The sequence below is a fragment of the Tiliqua scincoides genome, chromosome 5, assembly GCF_035046505.1.
Source record: "Tiliqua scincoides isolate rTilSci1 chromosome 5, rTilSci1.hap2, whole genome shotgun sequence".
Lineage (NCBI taxonomy): Eukaryota > Metazoa > Chordata > Lepidosauria > Squamata > Scincidae > Tiliqua > Tiliqua scincoides.
Window position 1 is genome coordinate 18,418,809 of NC_089825.1, and position 16,135 is coordinate 18,434,943.

At 47.0% G+C, this 16,135-nt stretch overlaps 1 protein-coding gene across 1 annotated transcript; it reads right to left on the reverse strand.

Annotated features, from left to right (window-relative positions):
- Positions 1 to 3,318: 3,318 nt before the first annotated feature.
- Positions 3,319 to 10,227, reverse strand: LOC136651310 (patched domain-containing protein 3-like). Its single transcript, XM_066627580.1, has 4 exons — positions 9,463 to 10,227; positions 8,391 to 8,512; positions 7,484 to 7,629; positions 3,319 to 4,946 (listed from the first exon to the last, which is right to left on the reverse strand). The coding sequence occupies exons 1-4, from the start codon at positions 10,225 to 10,227 to the stop codon at positions 3,319 to 3,321; spliced, it is 2,661 nt and encodes an 886-aa protein (XP_066483677.1).
- Between the last annotated feature and the right edge of the window lie 5,908 nt (positions 10,228 to 16,135).

The window sequence follows — 16,135 nt, forward strand, 5'->3', positions numbered from 1 at the left end:
GTTAACCTCAATCTAGTCTTTTCAAGCATTCAGGCTGCTGGCAGGCAGCCTGTGCATTTCTATAAGCTTGTATGCTTATAGCAACCTATAAAAGCAAAAACATTTTCACACAGGTAAGCATTTAAATAACATTAATGGATGTGGAGGCACTCAGAGCCGATGGAGACAGAGTTCCCCATATCCGTGGTCTCCGTATCCACAGAATAATCCCTGGAATGGATTGCTTACAGATAGAGGGGCAAGACTGTATTCCATTTACTCGTACAATCTATGAGAAATTGTACAGAGTACAAAGTCTTATACTTGTGATTAGTTGATAAAGGGGAGCATTACTAACCTTTGCAAGAAAATAAAGCACTTGTGACAATTTTGTAACAGAGCTTTCCTGGGGGTTTCTGTTTGCCATTTCCATTCTGCCAAAATCTTGATCAACTCCATGTTACTTTTTCTTCCAAATAGGCACAAGAAGACTTCAACAAAATATGGGGTGTCATCAGCATCAGTGCAGTTAACCAGGATGGAAGATCTGCCACTCCAATCACCAAACCTTCTCAAGAGCTACAGGAAAACCTCCTACTCAGCGTTTACCCAACTCACATTGATCCATCGGCACTGCAGTATATTGAAGCACATGGCACTGGAACTCCTGTAGGAGATTCCACTGAAGCAGAAAGCCTAGGCAATGTCATTGGCAAAAAGAGGTCTCCTTACATGCCCCCTCTCAAGATGGGCTCCGTTAAAGGGAACATCGGGCACACAGAGTCTGCTTCTGGGGCAGCCGGGCTAATCAAAGTGCTCCTGATGATGCACCATGGGAAGATCGTTCCATCCTTGCACTTCTCGGAGAGCAACAGCAGCATAAATACAGAGGAATTAAATCTCTCCATTCCCACAATGGTCGAGAGGTGGGATGACTCTGGCGACTTGGGCAGAGTAGCCGGGATCAACTGTTTTGGATTTGGCGGGACCAACGCCCATGTGGTTGTCCGGCAGGTTAAGCAAACCCAGGTTCTTCCTCCAGTCAAAAGACCTGTTGAGCTGTTTGTCATCTCTGCAGCTTCAGGCTGTTCTCTCAGAAGGACAATGGAAGACACTGCTAGGCACATCAGTGCAGGTGGCTCAGTAACCCTCCCAAGCCTGGCCTATACCTCTGCATGCAGAAGAAGCCACAGAAACCACAAGTGCAGAAAAGCCTTTGTGGTGTCCTCTCTCCAGCACCTGGAACAACAACTTACGTCTGCAGCTGGAATAGAAATTGTTCCAGCAAAGAGGCCTCCGCAACTGGTTTTTGTGTTTTCTGGTAATGGGCTGAATTTGAAAGGGGTGTTTGCAGCCTTGCTAAAGACTGAGCCAGTCTTTAGAGACAAATGTCAGGAAATTGAAAGACTCTTTCAGAAATACTCTCCCATTGACTTCCTGAAATTAGCAGGAAGTGAACATGAGGGTTTGACCAGGCCCGAGATTGCCCAACCCTTACTCTTTATGCTGCAGGTGACCTTGGTCACCCTTCTGCAATACTGGGGAGCTACACCAGCAGCTGCTGTTGGCCATTCAGTTGGCGAGGTAGCTGCTGCCCATTGCGCTGGCTATATTTCCCTGGAAGACGCCGTCAAAGTCATCTATCACAGGAGCAGGCTACAGACTACAGTCACTGGAGGCAGGATGCTGGTCGTAGGTAATGTCCCAGTGGAAGAAGTGTCTGGGGCCCTTGGAGCATACTCAGGCAAGGTCTGCGTTGCAGCCTTTAATAGTCCCCAGTCTTGCACGTTGTCAGGAGATTCAGATTCCATCAGTGCCCTTCAGACAGAGTTAGGTGAACACTTCAGAGGAAGAAACGTTTTTCTTCATGCTTTAAATGTGCCGGCTGCATATCACAGCCAGATGATGGATCCAGTACTGCAAGAGATAGAAGAAAGCTTACTGGTGTTGGAGAAACAGAAGCCTGAGCTGGAGGTGTTTTCAACAGTGACGGGGAAGGTTGTCTCAGATGAATTTCTCACGGGCAGCTACTGGGCAAGGCAAGTTCGGGATCCTGTTCTTTTTGCAAAGGCCTTAATGACTTCCGTGAAGGACAAGGAAAATGCTGTGTTTGTAGAAGTCGGTCCCCAAGGAGCACTATGGAGATACGTAACTGAAACATTAGGGAAGCAAAGAGAAGTGTTTCTTTCTTTGCAAACTAACAGAGAATATGAGACCCTTCTCACGCTTGCGAAAGGCCTTTTTGAATTGGGGTTCAATCCAGATTGGAAGCACCTCTTTGATGGATATCAGAGTGTGCCATCCAGTTATCCCAAGTATCAGTTTGAACGTAAGAGCATCACGTCCTACTTGGAGTATCGCACCCAGCAAGATCAAAAAGCTGCAAACTTTTATCATCCTTTAGCTCTGAGTGTTAGCAATGGCAACACAGAATTGAAGGGTTCGATCTCTCAGGCCCTAACACCGTATCTGTATGAACATAAGCACAACGGTGTCCCTCTTGTTCCTGGTGCCTTTTTTGTTGAACTTGCTCTGGCAGCTGTGACGAGTACTTCAAGATCAAAAACACCCTTAAGTATGTGCCAGATGAGCACAAAGTTTACATCACCATGTGTTTTGAGTGAAAGTTCTCATGAATTGAAGGTGGCCCACACCCACCCGCACCCCCCTAGCGACGCCACAAACGCTGAGACAAAACCTCGTTCTCTTCACTGTGTCACACTAGACTAGTCAGACTAGCAGCATGTGACCCAATATCATGCATATATCATGTCATGCATAATAGATATAAAATATAATAGATATTTTACTGCAGAACTTTTTTAAAAGGCATGTGCAGCAAATTTTGGTGTAATTTTTTAACTGCTTCGGACTACTGGGTGCTGTAGGCTTATACCATAGTCTTTGGAGACTGAAGGTTGCCAACCATTTTTTTTTAACAAGGCACCTCCAAGCTTTATAGTGCTTAGGGCTTCACCAAGTCTGAATCCCGTACTGGGACTCAAAGCCCATAGTTTGTTCCTAAATTGGAACTTAGCTCCCTCTAAGATTTGTGGCAATCCCCACAGCATTTTGTTAAGACGCAATTGGGTCTCAGAAGCATGGGAACTGGTTGCACCCCCTGGTGCATTATAAACACCATGATCAAATGCATAAAATGTTTAACAAAAATGAAATGTAGTGATTTTGGAGTATTTTAATGTATATTAAACACTACATGCTAAAGAGGCATTCTATATCCAGGGACACACTTTTAATGTGTTCTGCAAGGCAACCTAACTATGACATAAACTAGGATAGAATAGTAAGACATTTTATGCAATCTGAATCTTGCCAGGGTCAAAATGGATTTTCTTGAAGTGCAGGTAATTGAGGATTGACTACATTGACAGGAGATAGTTTCACGAAGCTTTTCTCAGCAACAAATGCACTATCCTTTTGCCAACCAACACAACAACCAAAGAATGTTAAAAACACAGGAATAAAAATGAGTCCATGAACAGCCCCAAACAAGATAACCAGAAATATTATCTTAAAAAAGGTTCTGAAAATGTAACTGGCTGCCACAGACAGCGCTACCACTCCCAAGATGGTGGAAACAGCTCCCTGCATGATGGGGTAACCAAGGCGGTATAGCGCATCCACTGCTTTGTCATTCATTTTGGGTTCCTTGCTAGAAACAAAAGCGTAAGAAATATGAGCAGAGAAGTCTACCGAAAACCCTGTGCAAATAATAAGGTTGATCATGGATATGGAGTCGAGATTAACATCCCAGTAGGTCATGAAACCAGTCACACCGACAATAACAGATGCTATAGCAAAAGTGACCCACAAAGAGCAAAGAGGATTTGGAATGAGCAGCAAGGAAATAACTAACATGGCTGCGGCTGCAACCAGAACATTTTGAATTGCATTGTGAATTATTGCAACATACTGATCAAAGTATATAAATGCTGGATGATAAACTATTACTGGTATCTTACAATTTTTAGCAAGGCCTCTCAGTTCACTTAAGAGATTGCTCTCATCAACTGCAGTAGTAACATTGAAAGTCTGTATGTAAAACCGTGATGATGATATTTCCGTGGAGCTAAAATTAATGTCCCACTGAGATTCTGGAGTTATATTAAAGAGAAGAGGTAAATTACCAATGAAAGCATTCTTGTCATCTATATCTAGAGCCATGTCAAAAGTAACAGATTCATAAATTCTAAACCATGATTCTGATAATTCCTTGTCCACATATGATGAGTTTTCTAGCGATTCCATGCAGTTCTCAAGATCTGCACGGACAGATGAATTCCAATATTCTATACTTTGAGTAACAACCACCATAACCCTTGGACCATACACCTCAAAATATTTTTCTTCCCAATCATAATACTGAATGACATAAGAATTATCACTAGCTAGATTTCGAAGATCAATACCTTCTTTTACCTGAATACACCCATAAATACTACTGCTCAGGTACAGCAGATACAGAACCATCGCCAACACCTTAATCCAGGTATGCATAAGGAAAGGGCCATAATGCTTTCTAAAGAATCCTTTCATGGGGTGTTCAGTCTCTGTTCCAGTGGCCTCATCAAAAGAGCCTCCAATGCAACACCTGTTATACACAAGGCCACGGGAATCCTGAGGCTCAGTTTCAACTTTCATGAACGTGAGCCAGTGTCTGTTGCTTTCTTCTCTTCTACCATTTAGGGCAAGAATAGCCCCTAAGAATGTCAAATTGTAGAGGTAGCAAAATATGAAGGCTGTGCCTGTATAAATGCAAAATGATCGAACAGATTGGAAGGAAGTTGCAATTCCAATGTAGAAGGCTAAAACGTCAGTAAGAGTAGTGATGGTAACTGACACAGCCGCCTCTGCGTAGGTGTCAGCCATGCGATCTTTGACACTGTCCTTCACTTTAGTCTGCTGCCAGCAGGACACCAGGATGAACATGTCATCAACACCAACTCCTGAAGAATGGCAAAAAGAGAATGAAGGTATCAGTACCACTTACTGCATGAACAAGGAAAGAAGCAAAAGAGAGACATATTTTGTAATTAACAATCACTGCCTTAGGAATAGAAAAGAACTGATAGGTTTAGGTTCAGTGTACTGAAAGAAAGCTTTATCGTGACCTTTATGAATATTTATGAACTTTTCTTCAATGTTTTCCACAGAATGATTAAAAGTAGGGCCACCTCTTCAGAAGTGATATCATGTGTTTCTGATTGCTTAAAAAAGTAACATTCTGCATATTTAACACTTTGCGGTGGTTAGTCCTATGGGGTTTTCAGCCAGTACAGAGTAAGACGGGATATCTGTCTCACAAGGTGATTCTTTTTCACAAGGGTATATCTCACAAGGTGATTGTGAGACACTAGACAGGGGATATCTGGCAGTCAGGAATGGAAGTCAGGGTTCAACATGAGTGAGCAAGAGAACAGATGTGTCTTTATATTTAAGTGTTAAGAATTTTTAAGTGTTAAGAAGCAGGAGGTCTGGCTCAGTTGGTAGAGCTGCTGCCTTGTATGCCTGAAGATCTGAGGCTGCCAGTTCAAAACAACTGGAAGTACCCGAGAACTGACAACACGCTGATATATTGATGAGCTGACCCTCGGTGGCAGAGAGGAGTTGCCGTCAAGTGGAAGCGAAGGGCCAGAGAGAGGCCAGACCAGGAAGGAATCCAGCTGGAACGAGGAGTTCTATGAAAGCCTAGAACTATTCAATTGTAAAAATCCCCATGGGGTTTAGAACAGCCTGCCAATGTAAACCGCCTTGGATTAAAGTCTGAGGAGAAATCTGACGACCAAAGAAAGGCGGTATATAAATACCTGTATAAATAAAATAAATAAATTTTTCCACTGTACTAGAGCTTCCAACTTCAGGGATAATCTAGGATCACTTAACTGATTCCTTGTGCTCATTCCCTATTTCCCATCCTATTGTACGCAAATCAATGTTATAATGTGAATATGTCAACTTTTCCATCCCGACTGAGAACTGTTTCCAGTTCAATTACTGGTCTGGTTTGGTCTGATCAACAGGAGGAAAACAGCCAAAACACTAACAGGAAGCAGGAAACTTCCAGCTTCCTATTAACATCTTGGCTGTCTCCCTCCTCTAGTGTGCTGGCTGAATGCTTCTCATGTTCCTCTTCTAGCATTCTGTAACAGGAAAGGCTGCAAAAAGAGAGGGCTGAAAAGAAAGATGGATGAGAAACAATGCTAACAGGAAGGGTTTCTGTTACACCAAAGTACTGTAAGTATAGGGATCACTTTTATCTGTGGTTTTGGTATGGGGGTAGGAGGAAGCAGGAATGTACCCCCTGCCTGTATATACATTTTGCTGGAAAGTAAGGGCCAAACGAGATGGCATCAAGATACATGACTCATTTCAGACATCTTTTGAAGAGGTTAACGTAGCTGCCACCAATCCAATCTGGATCTGTTGTCCAGGACAAATGGAGGGGGAATTAACCCTCTTGTCCTGTAGGAAATCCAGAATGCAATCAGTGCCTAAGCTGCTATTAATCACACGGGGAAAACATACAGGCAACCATATTGTGCCTCAACCCCACCCCCCTCCACAACTAAGAGCAGCTTGATATGGGGCAATTGGCACTGTGAAATCAGCATAGAGGGAACAGATTTAACTGCTCTTCTTCCACTTATGACTTACAGCCCAATCCTGAGCAGCCCAGGCATGAGGCTGCAGTGGCACCAAAAATAGCTACCGCTGCATCCTGCACTCCCAAAGCAGCCTTGGGCAGCACCTAGGGAGAAGGGAACTTTTGTCCCTTTCCCCCAGGTAAAGGGAGTAGCCCCACAATGGGGCTACTCGATTCACCGCCAACCAAAAGGTCAGAGGTGAGGTAAAAGCCTCCATGTCAGGCGGTGAGCCTGACGTGAAGGCTTTGGATCCGGTGGAGTGAAGCTCCACCGGTCCCGCCTCCCTCCCTCCCCACTCCCTCCTCCCAGAACACCTCCCCCGCCCTCTCCCTGCCTCCCGCCTCCCTGTCACACCTCCTCCCCGCCCTCTGCCTGCCTCCCTCCTCCCCAGAACGCCTCCTCCCCATCCCTCCCCATGCCCCCGCTTTCCTCTCCACTCCTCGACAGTCCGTGTGACCGCCAAGTGGCGGTGACCAGGTGCCCACCTGGCGCTAGCCCAGTACCAGCCAGCACTGGGCTAGCATGGGCGCTCACCTGGCGTTAGGGCATTACCATATGTTTGCATCAGTGCACACAGTGGTAAGCCAGCACACAGAGCTCAGAATTGGGCTCTCAATCAGAATCACACCTTTTTGTTTTTTGAGCTATTTTAAAGATGAGAGCAATTATTTGTTTTTGGCTGCAGCCTGATGCTATGTTTATGTTGGCCCAAGCCTAGTGAGGTGATGAGTGCATCAAGGGACCCTGTTTATCAAGGTTCAGGAGATGCTTATTTAGATATACCCGGCCCAAGCTCAGAGGACAGATATCTGTAACTGTATACACCTGATCACACTTACCAAGTATAAGGAATGGTGCACCTGCAACTGTGATAACAAATGGCACCCCACAAAGGAGCAATAATCCAAAGCTGCTGAACACAGATAAGCCTGATGAAAATACCCCAAACGCCGCAACCCACACTCTTGTCCGCACACAGTCTTGCCTGTAAGAGATGAAAAAGAGTTTCATGCTAGCTGGGCCAAGTCTCTCCCTCCTTGAATAAAATTGAATGTTGCAGCCCAGCTCTTGCAGTTGACATATTCTCTCAACAGCCACAACAATTAAGGCCCAATCCTATCCAACTGTCAACCATGCCAATAGGGCCTGTGCTGCATCCTGTCGGGGAAGGAGGCCGTCATGGAGGTTTCCTCAAGGTAAGGGAACGTTTGTTCCCTTTCCCCAGGGCTGCATTGCAGCTGCATTGGTGCTGAAAATTTGGCCAGGACCGAGCCCTTAGAATAATTATTTTATCAAATGGAGGGTTCCATTCTACCAATTCTCTCAAGTGGCTTATGGCACTGAAACCGTGAAGCGCTCGCTTTGTTCTTGAACTACATGCAGGCCTCACTCACTCTGCAATTCAGATTGCGACACATTTCTGACTCCTGGTTCCTGTCGTGGCTTCAGGGGCTGTGGTATATTTTTCAGGTTCTGCACAAATCCAACCACAGCAGCTGAATATACCACTAACAATTAAGCACTTAAATGAAAACATTTCTAGGATTTCAAAAAACTCCAGCTATTTACCAGTTTGTAAATTTTTCTGATGCAGTTAAAATACTGTTTTGCATATCATTGATTTTTATTAACAGTAATGCAACTGTGAATTTTATTTTGCAAATTTGTTCCATTTGAGGAAAACAATTGCATGATTTAAAAATCAAGATTCCCCTCCCTCTTCCAAAATCAAGAAACAAGAGTTACCTTGCACATGATATAATTGAAAAGAATATTGTTAAAAAATATGTGATTGAAAACAAAGGAACTACTTCCTTGATATGTTTTTCAAACTCTTCCTGTCTGGAGAGTGAAGTGAAATAAGCCACCTGCCAGGGTGAGGAGATAAAGAATATTAAAACATTTATTTCTTTATATGCTTTTTCAAATAACATTCTCTCTTGATATTTAAAACAGTTTAAAAGACAGGTTACAAATGATTCATACTCATTAATTGATAGTACCACAAGATTCTTCACTGCTTTTTCCAATGTAATTAAAAAAAATTAATTTTAATCAGAACCTCCAGAATGCCTTACTTTCCTTCCATACAGATTACAAAACCCAGCTTTATGGTAATCTGCAAAATCCCTTCGCCCAGTTTCTAACAGCACTGAGAAGAACATTCAGCTCCCCTTTTCTCATATAAATGACTGTAATGCTCATATCTAAGGAAACAGGGTGGATTGATTTGATATCTGTGAATTAGATCTTCTAAACCACCCAGAAAAAAGATTGAGCTTGAGTTCAACAAAAAGAAAAAAGAAATATTGATTAAAACTCAAAGTACAAATAACAAGGGATTAATATTTATTTAAAAGATTTATATACCGCATTTCTAAAACTCAAAGCAGTGTACAACAAAGAGATAAAACATACATAAGATAAAGCATAAAAATAAAAGCATTAAACAAAACCAATTAAAATAAATTAAAATTTTAAAATGATGTAAGGGCAGGTTAAAATGTAAAACAGCTGCAACATAACATAAAGCAGTAACTGGAATCAAAAGGGTCCTGGGGTCCATTTAAAAAGAACTGGAAAGATGCACATTTCAGTGTTTGAACAATGAGATCTGAGGCACCATGTAGATGGATTATAGCGCAAGCTAGACATGAAGTTACATGAGTCATGGTCTAGTGAGGGTCAAAAAGAAGCAGTTGTCTACTTAACATTTGGCATGCCGTTGTAGCAATTAGCCGCCAAATGTCAAAGGGAAAGGGGCATTTTCTCATAGTGCTGGAGAATAAGCAAGGTGCTTCCAAGACATGCCCCTTACCTGGATGGATTTGAGGTTCAAGGAGCCCAGGACATGGGGGATGTGCTCCAGGAAGCTTTTCAGCCACAGCTCGCTGGCCTCACGCTGCGAAGCATCGTCCTCCTGCAGGAAATAGAGGAGCCGCAGTGCTTTGGCGGCCAGAAGGGGACGCTCCCACTTAGTTCCTCTGGGGTCCAGCTTGACACCTCCAACAAAGGGCGCCAGGAACACGCGGCCCTGGAAGGCAAGTGGCCAGGTGAGGTTGGGCAGCAGTGCTTCAATACGCACTGGGTTGCCCTGCAGGGCACTGAGGAGTGGGTTAGGGCTGCTGCAGGTGCCATGGCTGTGGGCACACAGCTGGGCAAAGGTGCGGCCAGTGGTATGGAACCTTTGCACTGCCTCGTTCAGTGCCAGAAGCTCGGCAAAGGCCGCCCGGGTGAGAAGCGTGGCGTTGTCTCCAATGACCACAGCCAGAAGGGCGGCGAAGGTGCCCAGGGTGCTCAGCCTCTGGGCCGAGAAATGCTCAGCGTCACACGTCGGGAAGTGGGTCTGGACGAAGCAACGCTCGCCTTTGGCTGGACCCCCAAGGGGTGTGAACTGGCCCTCCATGTCATGTTTCTGGCGGCTATGCAGGAAGACAAAGCCAGTGCTCAGCCCGGCCGAGAGCACCAAGGGCAGCAGCAAGAAGGGCCATGGGTGGGTGCCCACAGAGGCTCCCAGGGCCCGCAGCAATTGCGACAGGGGCCGCTCCAGGCAGTCTGTGTTGCAGGTGGTGGGTCCCGACATCGCAGTTCCTTCGTTTGCGCCTTTCAATCTCAGCAGAGGAGCAGTTGCCCAACGGTCCTTCTCGCCATTCCTCTGCACTGGAATGTTGAGTCTGTAGAACTGGGGAGCAGAAGAACTTGGAGGCAGAATTCTGTGGCTTCTGGCTTGTGCTGCTGGAGCCCCTCCTGGGCTAAACAAGGAGCTTGTTCTACTGGCCCAAGGCTGTGCAGGGGCTCAGCGCAGTTGCCATCGGTGCCAAGAAGAGCTTGCTTCTGGGGTGAACCACAGTCATATGGAGCTATGGAGAGGAGTTGGTCTAAAGCTCAATGGTGGGAGCCGCTTTTGCTTTGTTGCCTGCGAGTTCCAGGGGCAATAGAATTCGCTGAAGCTCGAAGAGTAAGTGGCCTCTTTCTACACATTGCCACTAGATGGCCCCAAAGGTCTATTTGTTGGAGGAGCACTGAGTTCTTTTTCTTCTCCAGTAAAAGTGGACAGGGCTCGAAGGCACCTTATGTGTCTGGCCACTCAGCTCTTTGCAAGGCAATCTTATGCTTCAGCTTTTCCTGTCACAGTTTTTGTGGAAGTGGTAGCACACGTGCTCTTTATGGACTAGCCCCCTGGTTCAATCTGGGGCAGGCCTGCTCCTTATCATTTGACCCCCAGGAAGCTCCTCTTCAAAACTGTCTCCTGTTGTATCTGATGCCTTGGGCCCCTCCAGGCATCAATGTTACATACAGGAAATGGGTTTTTTCATGAGTTTGTGATTCTGAAACACTGTACAGTACTTTGAAACTTATCATCTTTGTGGTTCGTAAACTGTTGGTTGGTTGTGTCATAAGTGTTTTTATGGTCCTTCCATCTGTGGTTTTAAGTGTCCTTTAAAAATAGCATGTGGGAACCTTGCTTGCACTCACATGAGCATTAGGATTTTGGCAGGGAAGGGAACTCGGATCAGGTGATTCGAGTTCGAGTCACAAAAATGCACATTTTGGCTGACTCGCGGAGACTCAAGTTGCGTGCATGGCAGACTCAGCAAAACACTTGAGTCAAGGGCCCCTTGACTCAGCACTTGTCCCTATGCATGCAGACTCAAGTCTGTCTGTGTCTGGATGTGCTTGCTTACTGTTTTTGTGGCATGAAAAATCTCGTGGGGCCATCATTCAGATCGTGCAAGCAGCAGGGAAGTTCCAGCCAGGAGGCAGGGAAGGATTAATACTTGCTTTTGCATCCGAGCGGGAGAGGGGGAGGCGGGAGTGGGCTCTTTTGCCCATCTCTGAAAGAACCAGTGATCATTGGATGAAGAATGGGAGGTCTGATATTTTCTTTGGCTGAGGTAGGGCAGGAAGAGGAGCTCAAGGGATTCTTATCATTGGCTGGAGAAGCCTGGGGAGGGGAGGAGGCAGGGAAGCAGGGGGGATGCTGGTCATAGCAATCACATTTTTCAATCACATGGCTGCTGTGAGGTCCATTGTTAATTGGGAGGATGGAGAGTCATTGAATGACAGGCTGCAATGGGACTACTTCTGAGTTGAGCTGCAAAGGATTGGGTCATCCTGGTAAGCCTTGCAGCTGCTGTGCATGTCCCACCTCTCTCTTGCCTCTTCTGTCCTTGTTCTCACGCAGTCCCTCCCACCCCCTCTCACCTTGTTTACAGGTGGAATGGGGACAGCAAGGGAGTGATTAAAGAGAACTTCAGCACACACACACTAGCAGCAGCCCCATTTTTTTTCCCACACCTGGCTTTTTAAAGAGGCCAACTCATGACTTAAATATTTTCAAGTCGTGAAAAGACAACTCAGTGACTTGGAACATGCCCCCGTTATGAATCATTTTTGAGTCACTGGGGATGGAGACTTGTGACTCAATTCGAGTCAAACTGCACTGGATTTGCCCACCCCTGGATTCTGGACTTCAGAGATAAAGTAGCAAAGTAACATTGTCAACGTGAAACCTGTAGTGGTTTGGTATTATAAGAAATCGTGATCTCAAGGAGAAAGTGATCTTTCACAGTCCTGATGTTACCAACCCAGCTGGAGAATTCTAGGGCTCCAGGCCTGTAGCAGCCATTGTTTCTCCTTCTTACCCCCTACCAGTGATGTGCAGTCAGGGTAGGCAGGGTAGGCAGAGCCTCACCTGACCCAGCTAATAAAACTAAAAAGGAACCCAAAGGTTAAAAAAAAAAAAAGTATTTTGTATGTATTTCCATTCTATCAAAAGTTATGGCCAAAAAACCAGAAAACAAAACTGCAACTGCCTTATGTAACAGAAAGTACATTTCCTTAACTCTGAGGTATTCAATCTGTTTGTCCTGCCTCCCTAGTGAAGCGTGGCTAGCCTCCAGGGGTGTAGCCAGGCATCTTGGGGAGAGAGGTGGCCGGCAGCTGCTCTGCTGCTCAGCTCTGCTCAGCTCAGCTGCAGCCTCCTGACTTGCTGCTTTTCCGAGGCTGAGAACGAGGTGGGTGGCGCAGAATGAGGTGAGGTGGGTGGGGCAGTGTGAAACATGGTGGGGGGACGTGGGAGAGAAGGCTGGTTGGGCAGGCAGAGGTGCCGCATCTCATCATGGAGCTCTCTCCATGTGCAACCTCGCCCCAAGGACTATATTTCCCAGTGTGCCCCTCATCCTGGGCATCCTGGGATTGGTCAAGGCTGGAGGAGAGAAGAGTGCGGAGGTGCTGCATCTCATCAGCACAGGGCATGCTCCTGGCAGACTTCAAACAGGGAGGCAAGAGTAAGTACAGGCAGTGCAGCGCTTTCCTCTGCTTGGGAAAGAAGGAGCTCTGCTCAGCTCAGCTGCACATGCTGCCTCCTGACTTGCTGCTTTTCCGAGGCTAAGAACAAGGTGGGCAGGGCAGCGTGGGTTGGGGAGGACGTGGGAAACATGGTGGGGGGAGGTGGGAGAGAAGGCTGGCTGGGCAGCAGAGGAGGTGCTGCATCTCATCAGCACAGGGCGCGCTCCTGGTAGGCTTCAAACTGGGAGGGAAGCCTGACCTAGAGAGAGCATCGAAGTGCTTTCCTCCACTTGGGAAGGAGGTAGCCCAGTCTGCTCTGGGGGGGGGGTCCAAATGCCCAGCCTGCATCCCTCCATCTTGCCTGAGTGGAATAGGGGTGGCACCTGCATGTTGGGGTGTATGTGTGTGAGCATGTACTTTGGGGGTGAGTTGTAATCTTGCTCTGTGTGGCTGCAATCCTAGTTGCACTTTCCTGGGAGTAAGCCCCATTGACTCAAATGGGACTGAGTAGACCTACATAGGCTTGGAGTCTGTGTCAGGTTAACCAAGGATCCTCACCTCTCTCTTTTTCCTCCCCCTTCAAAAAAGAAAAAAAGCCACTCTTGATGGCTTTGTCTCCAAAAATGGATTAAAAAATAAAAGCACCATTCCTTTTCAGCCACCCTCCCTTTTTCCTCCTGCCTCCTTTTGGGGGGGGGGGGGTTGGGGTTTACTTCCCATGTTAGCTGCTATTATAAGACAAAAGACACAATCCTAGCTAGATCTACTCAGAAGTAAGTCCTATTGTGTTTAATGGGACTTACTCCCAGGAAAGTGAGGTTAGGATTGCAGCCACAGTCTCTGGGTCTCAGTTTGCTTCAGTTTGCAATTAGCAGATGCACACAAAACAAAGTCTTCCCCTCCCCCAGCAAATTCATCACTTCCCCCTCCCCTTCCCTTTCCAAGCCCCTCCAGGTGTGCTGCTAACAAACTCAGTACACACTCCTAACCAGGTCTACTCAGAAGTAAGTCCTATTTTGTTCAATTTGGCTTACTCTCAGGTAAGTGTGGTTAGGATTGCAGCCTCAGTCTTCCCGCTGATGGCCTGGACACTTGTAGCAAAGACTTATCTGGTGAGCTGAGCATTCAGGAAAGAACGTTTGGAAAAAGTAATCCTTAATACATTTCACGGCCCAGTCATATCCCGGGCTGGCCCAGAGTATGCAGCAATGCTAAAACAGAGTGCTGGCAGCTGTTTTTTTTTGTTTCTAGTGTTTAATCTTCATCCCCATTTTGGGGGTAACTGAGGTGAGGTGATGTAATGGGGAGCCGTGGCCAATGGCCACAAGGATCAGGGGAGCCGCGGGCTGGAAAAGTTTGAGAACCACTGCCTTAACTCAAACCAGACCAATGAGTTTAAGTGTGTGAAGACCTAATGAGATGGTATCATGACCCAGCATGGAACCAATAAAGTGTTAGTAAGGTGCTATCTGGAGGAGGGGGGGTGTCACCACTAGTGACCAAAATTGCTAAAATTGCAGTTTTTAGGAATAATACCATCATGTTATATACCGTTTGATGCGTAATTTACAGCAGAGTGCAATGAAACAACCGCTTTGAAAGATCTGTGTTCTACCAAAAGGTATGGCCAAAAAACCAGCAGGGGCAGGGTGATGGTACATTATCACACCCACCACCCCGGTTGTTGCCCTGCCCAATGCATAGGAGAGGTCGATCAAAGGGGGTGATGCACTGGCCTCCAGCAGCGGGTGACACAAACCCTGGAGACACCTCCGCAGTCTGGCACCCTGAGGGGTGGGCGGAGGCACAGCAGCTGCTCTCCCAGTGCTCAGGTGGCCAGTATATGGGGTGGGGAGGGAGCCTCGCCCCCCGCGCCACTCCTGGAAACCCCTAACAAGGTTTTGACCCCGAATGAACACACGGTTCTTTGGATTTTGGAGCGGCAAACAACAGATGACAGGAGAATTCAAAGGACTTCTAACGTTTACTCGTTTGCAAATGGGACCTCCACACACACACACGTGGAGGACCCTGAAGGATTACAATGATGCAGGTTTTATAGGGTCTTTTAGTTAGGGGAGGGGGACAAGAGGACACAAAGAGAGAAAAAATATCCAGGGGAAAATAACATACAGGCAGACACACAAACAACATTTGGCATGTTATCAGTACAGGATGTTGACCTGAGGATGGCAATTCGATACACATCGGCAATTTGTTTACAGAGATATCTGTTAGAGGGGGTCTGGTACTCTGACTCATCCCTTTTACCCTAACCCTTTTATCCTCATTTCTTGATTGCCCTTATCTATGACTTTTCTGTTCACCCTTGGAGGCCCATACCACAGCTAGCTGGTTCTCTGAGAGGGATAGCTTTTGGTCAGAGAAGAGCCTTATGGGTGAACTGGGCATCTTGGGATATTTCCATATTGTGAGCTGGGCATATTGATATCAGTTTCGTAGGGGAACGACGGGGTTAATGGGGCCAGGACTGACCCACGGCTTCCTTGAATGGGAACCCTCCAGCCCCTCATGGGAAATCCACTGTAAATAGAGGCATAGCTGGAAAAGAATCCTGTGCCTGGCAGCAAACGCCGAGATCCCCTTGCCGGGAGGTGGGGAATGTGGGGGGAGAAGTGCTTCAAACTTCAGGTCTGGGAGAGAGAGAGAGAGAGGAATGTCTGCTGGTCCCAGGGACTACGTTTCCCAACAGGCCCTGCTGTGATTGGGGACTCTGGCCCTGAAAGGGGAAGAGGCCTTGCCAGAGGCTGGGAAAGGGAGTGAGAAGGCCGGGCCCAGGGAGAGAGGAGAGGCCTGGGAGCAGCCTTGGGAGAGGGTGAGGGGGGAGGCCTGGGGGGAGGCCCAGCGAGGACTGGGAGTGGCAGGGTCTGGGTGGTGGGCAGAGAGCAAAGAGAGAGGTGGAGCTGAGGCTCCTGGTGGCAGAGGCTGCACTGGGAGGCCAGGGCCTGCTGGACTCCCTGCTGCCCCTGTGCAGTGAGGCCTGTGCTGCACTGGCAGCCACAGGAGCCTGGCTCAGGGCCTCACGCAGCCCCCTTTGGGTTCTTATCCCCCCAGGGATTGCCAGCCCCTCTGCCTTGCGTGACCATTAAACCAGCTGCTCTCCTGGGCCAGCTATTGGGGTGATTGCTGGAAACAGACCCCCAGCCCAGTGCTAAACTCCCAGCCAGGACTACGGCTGT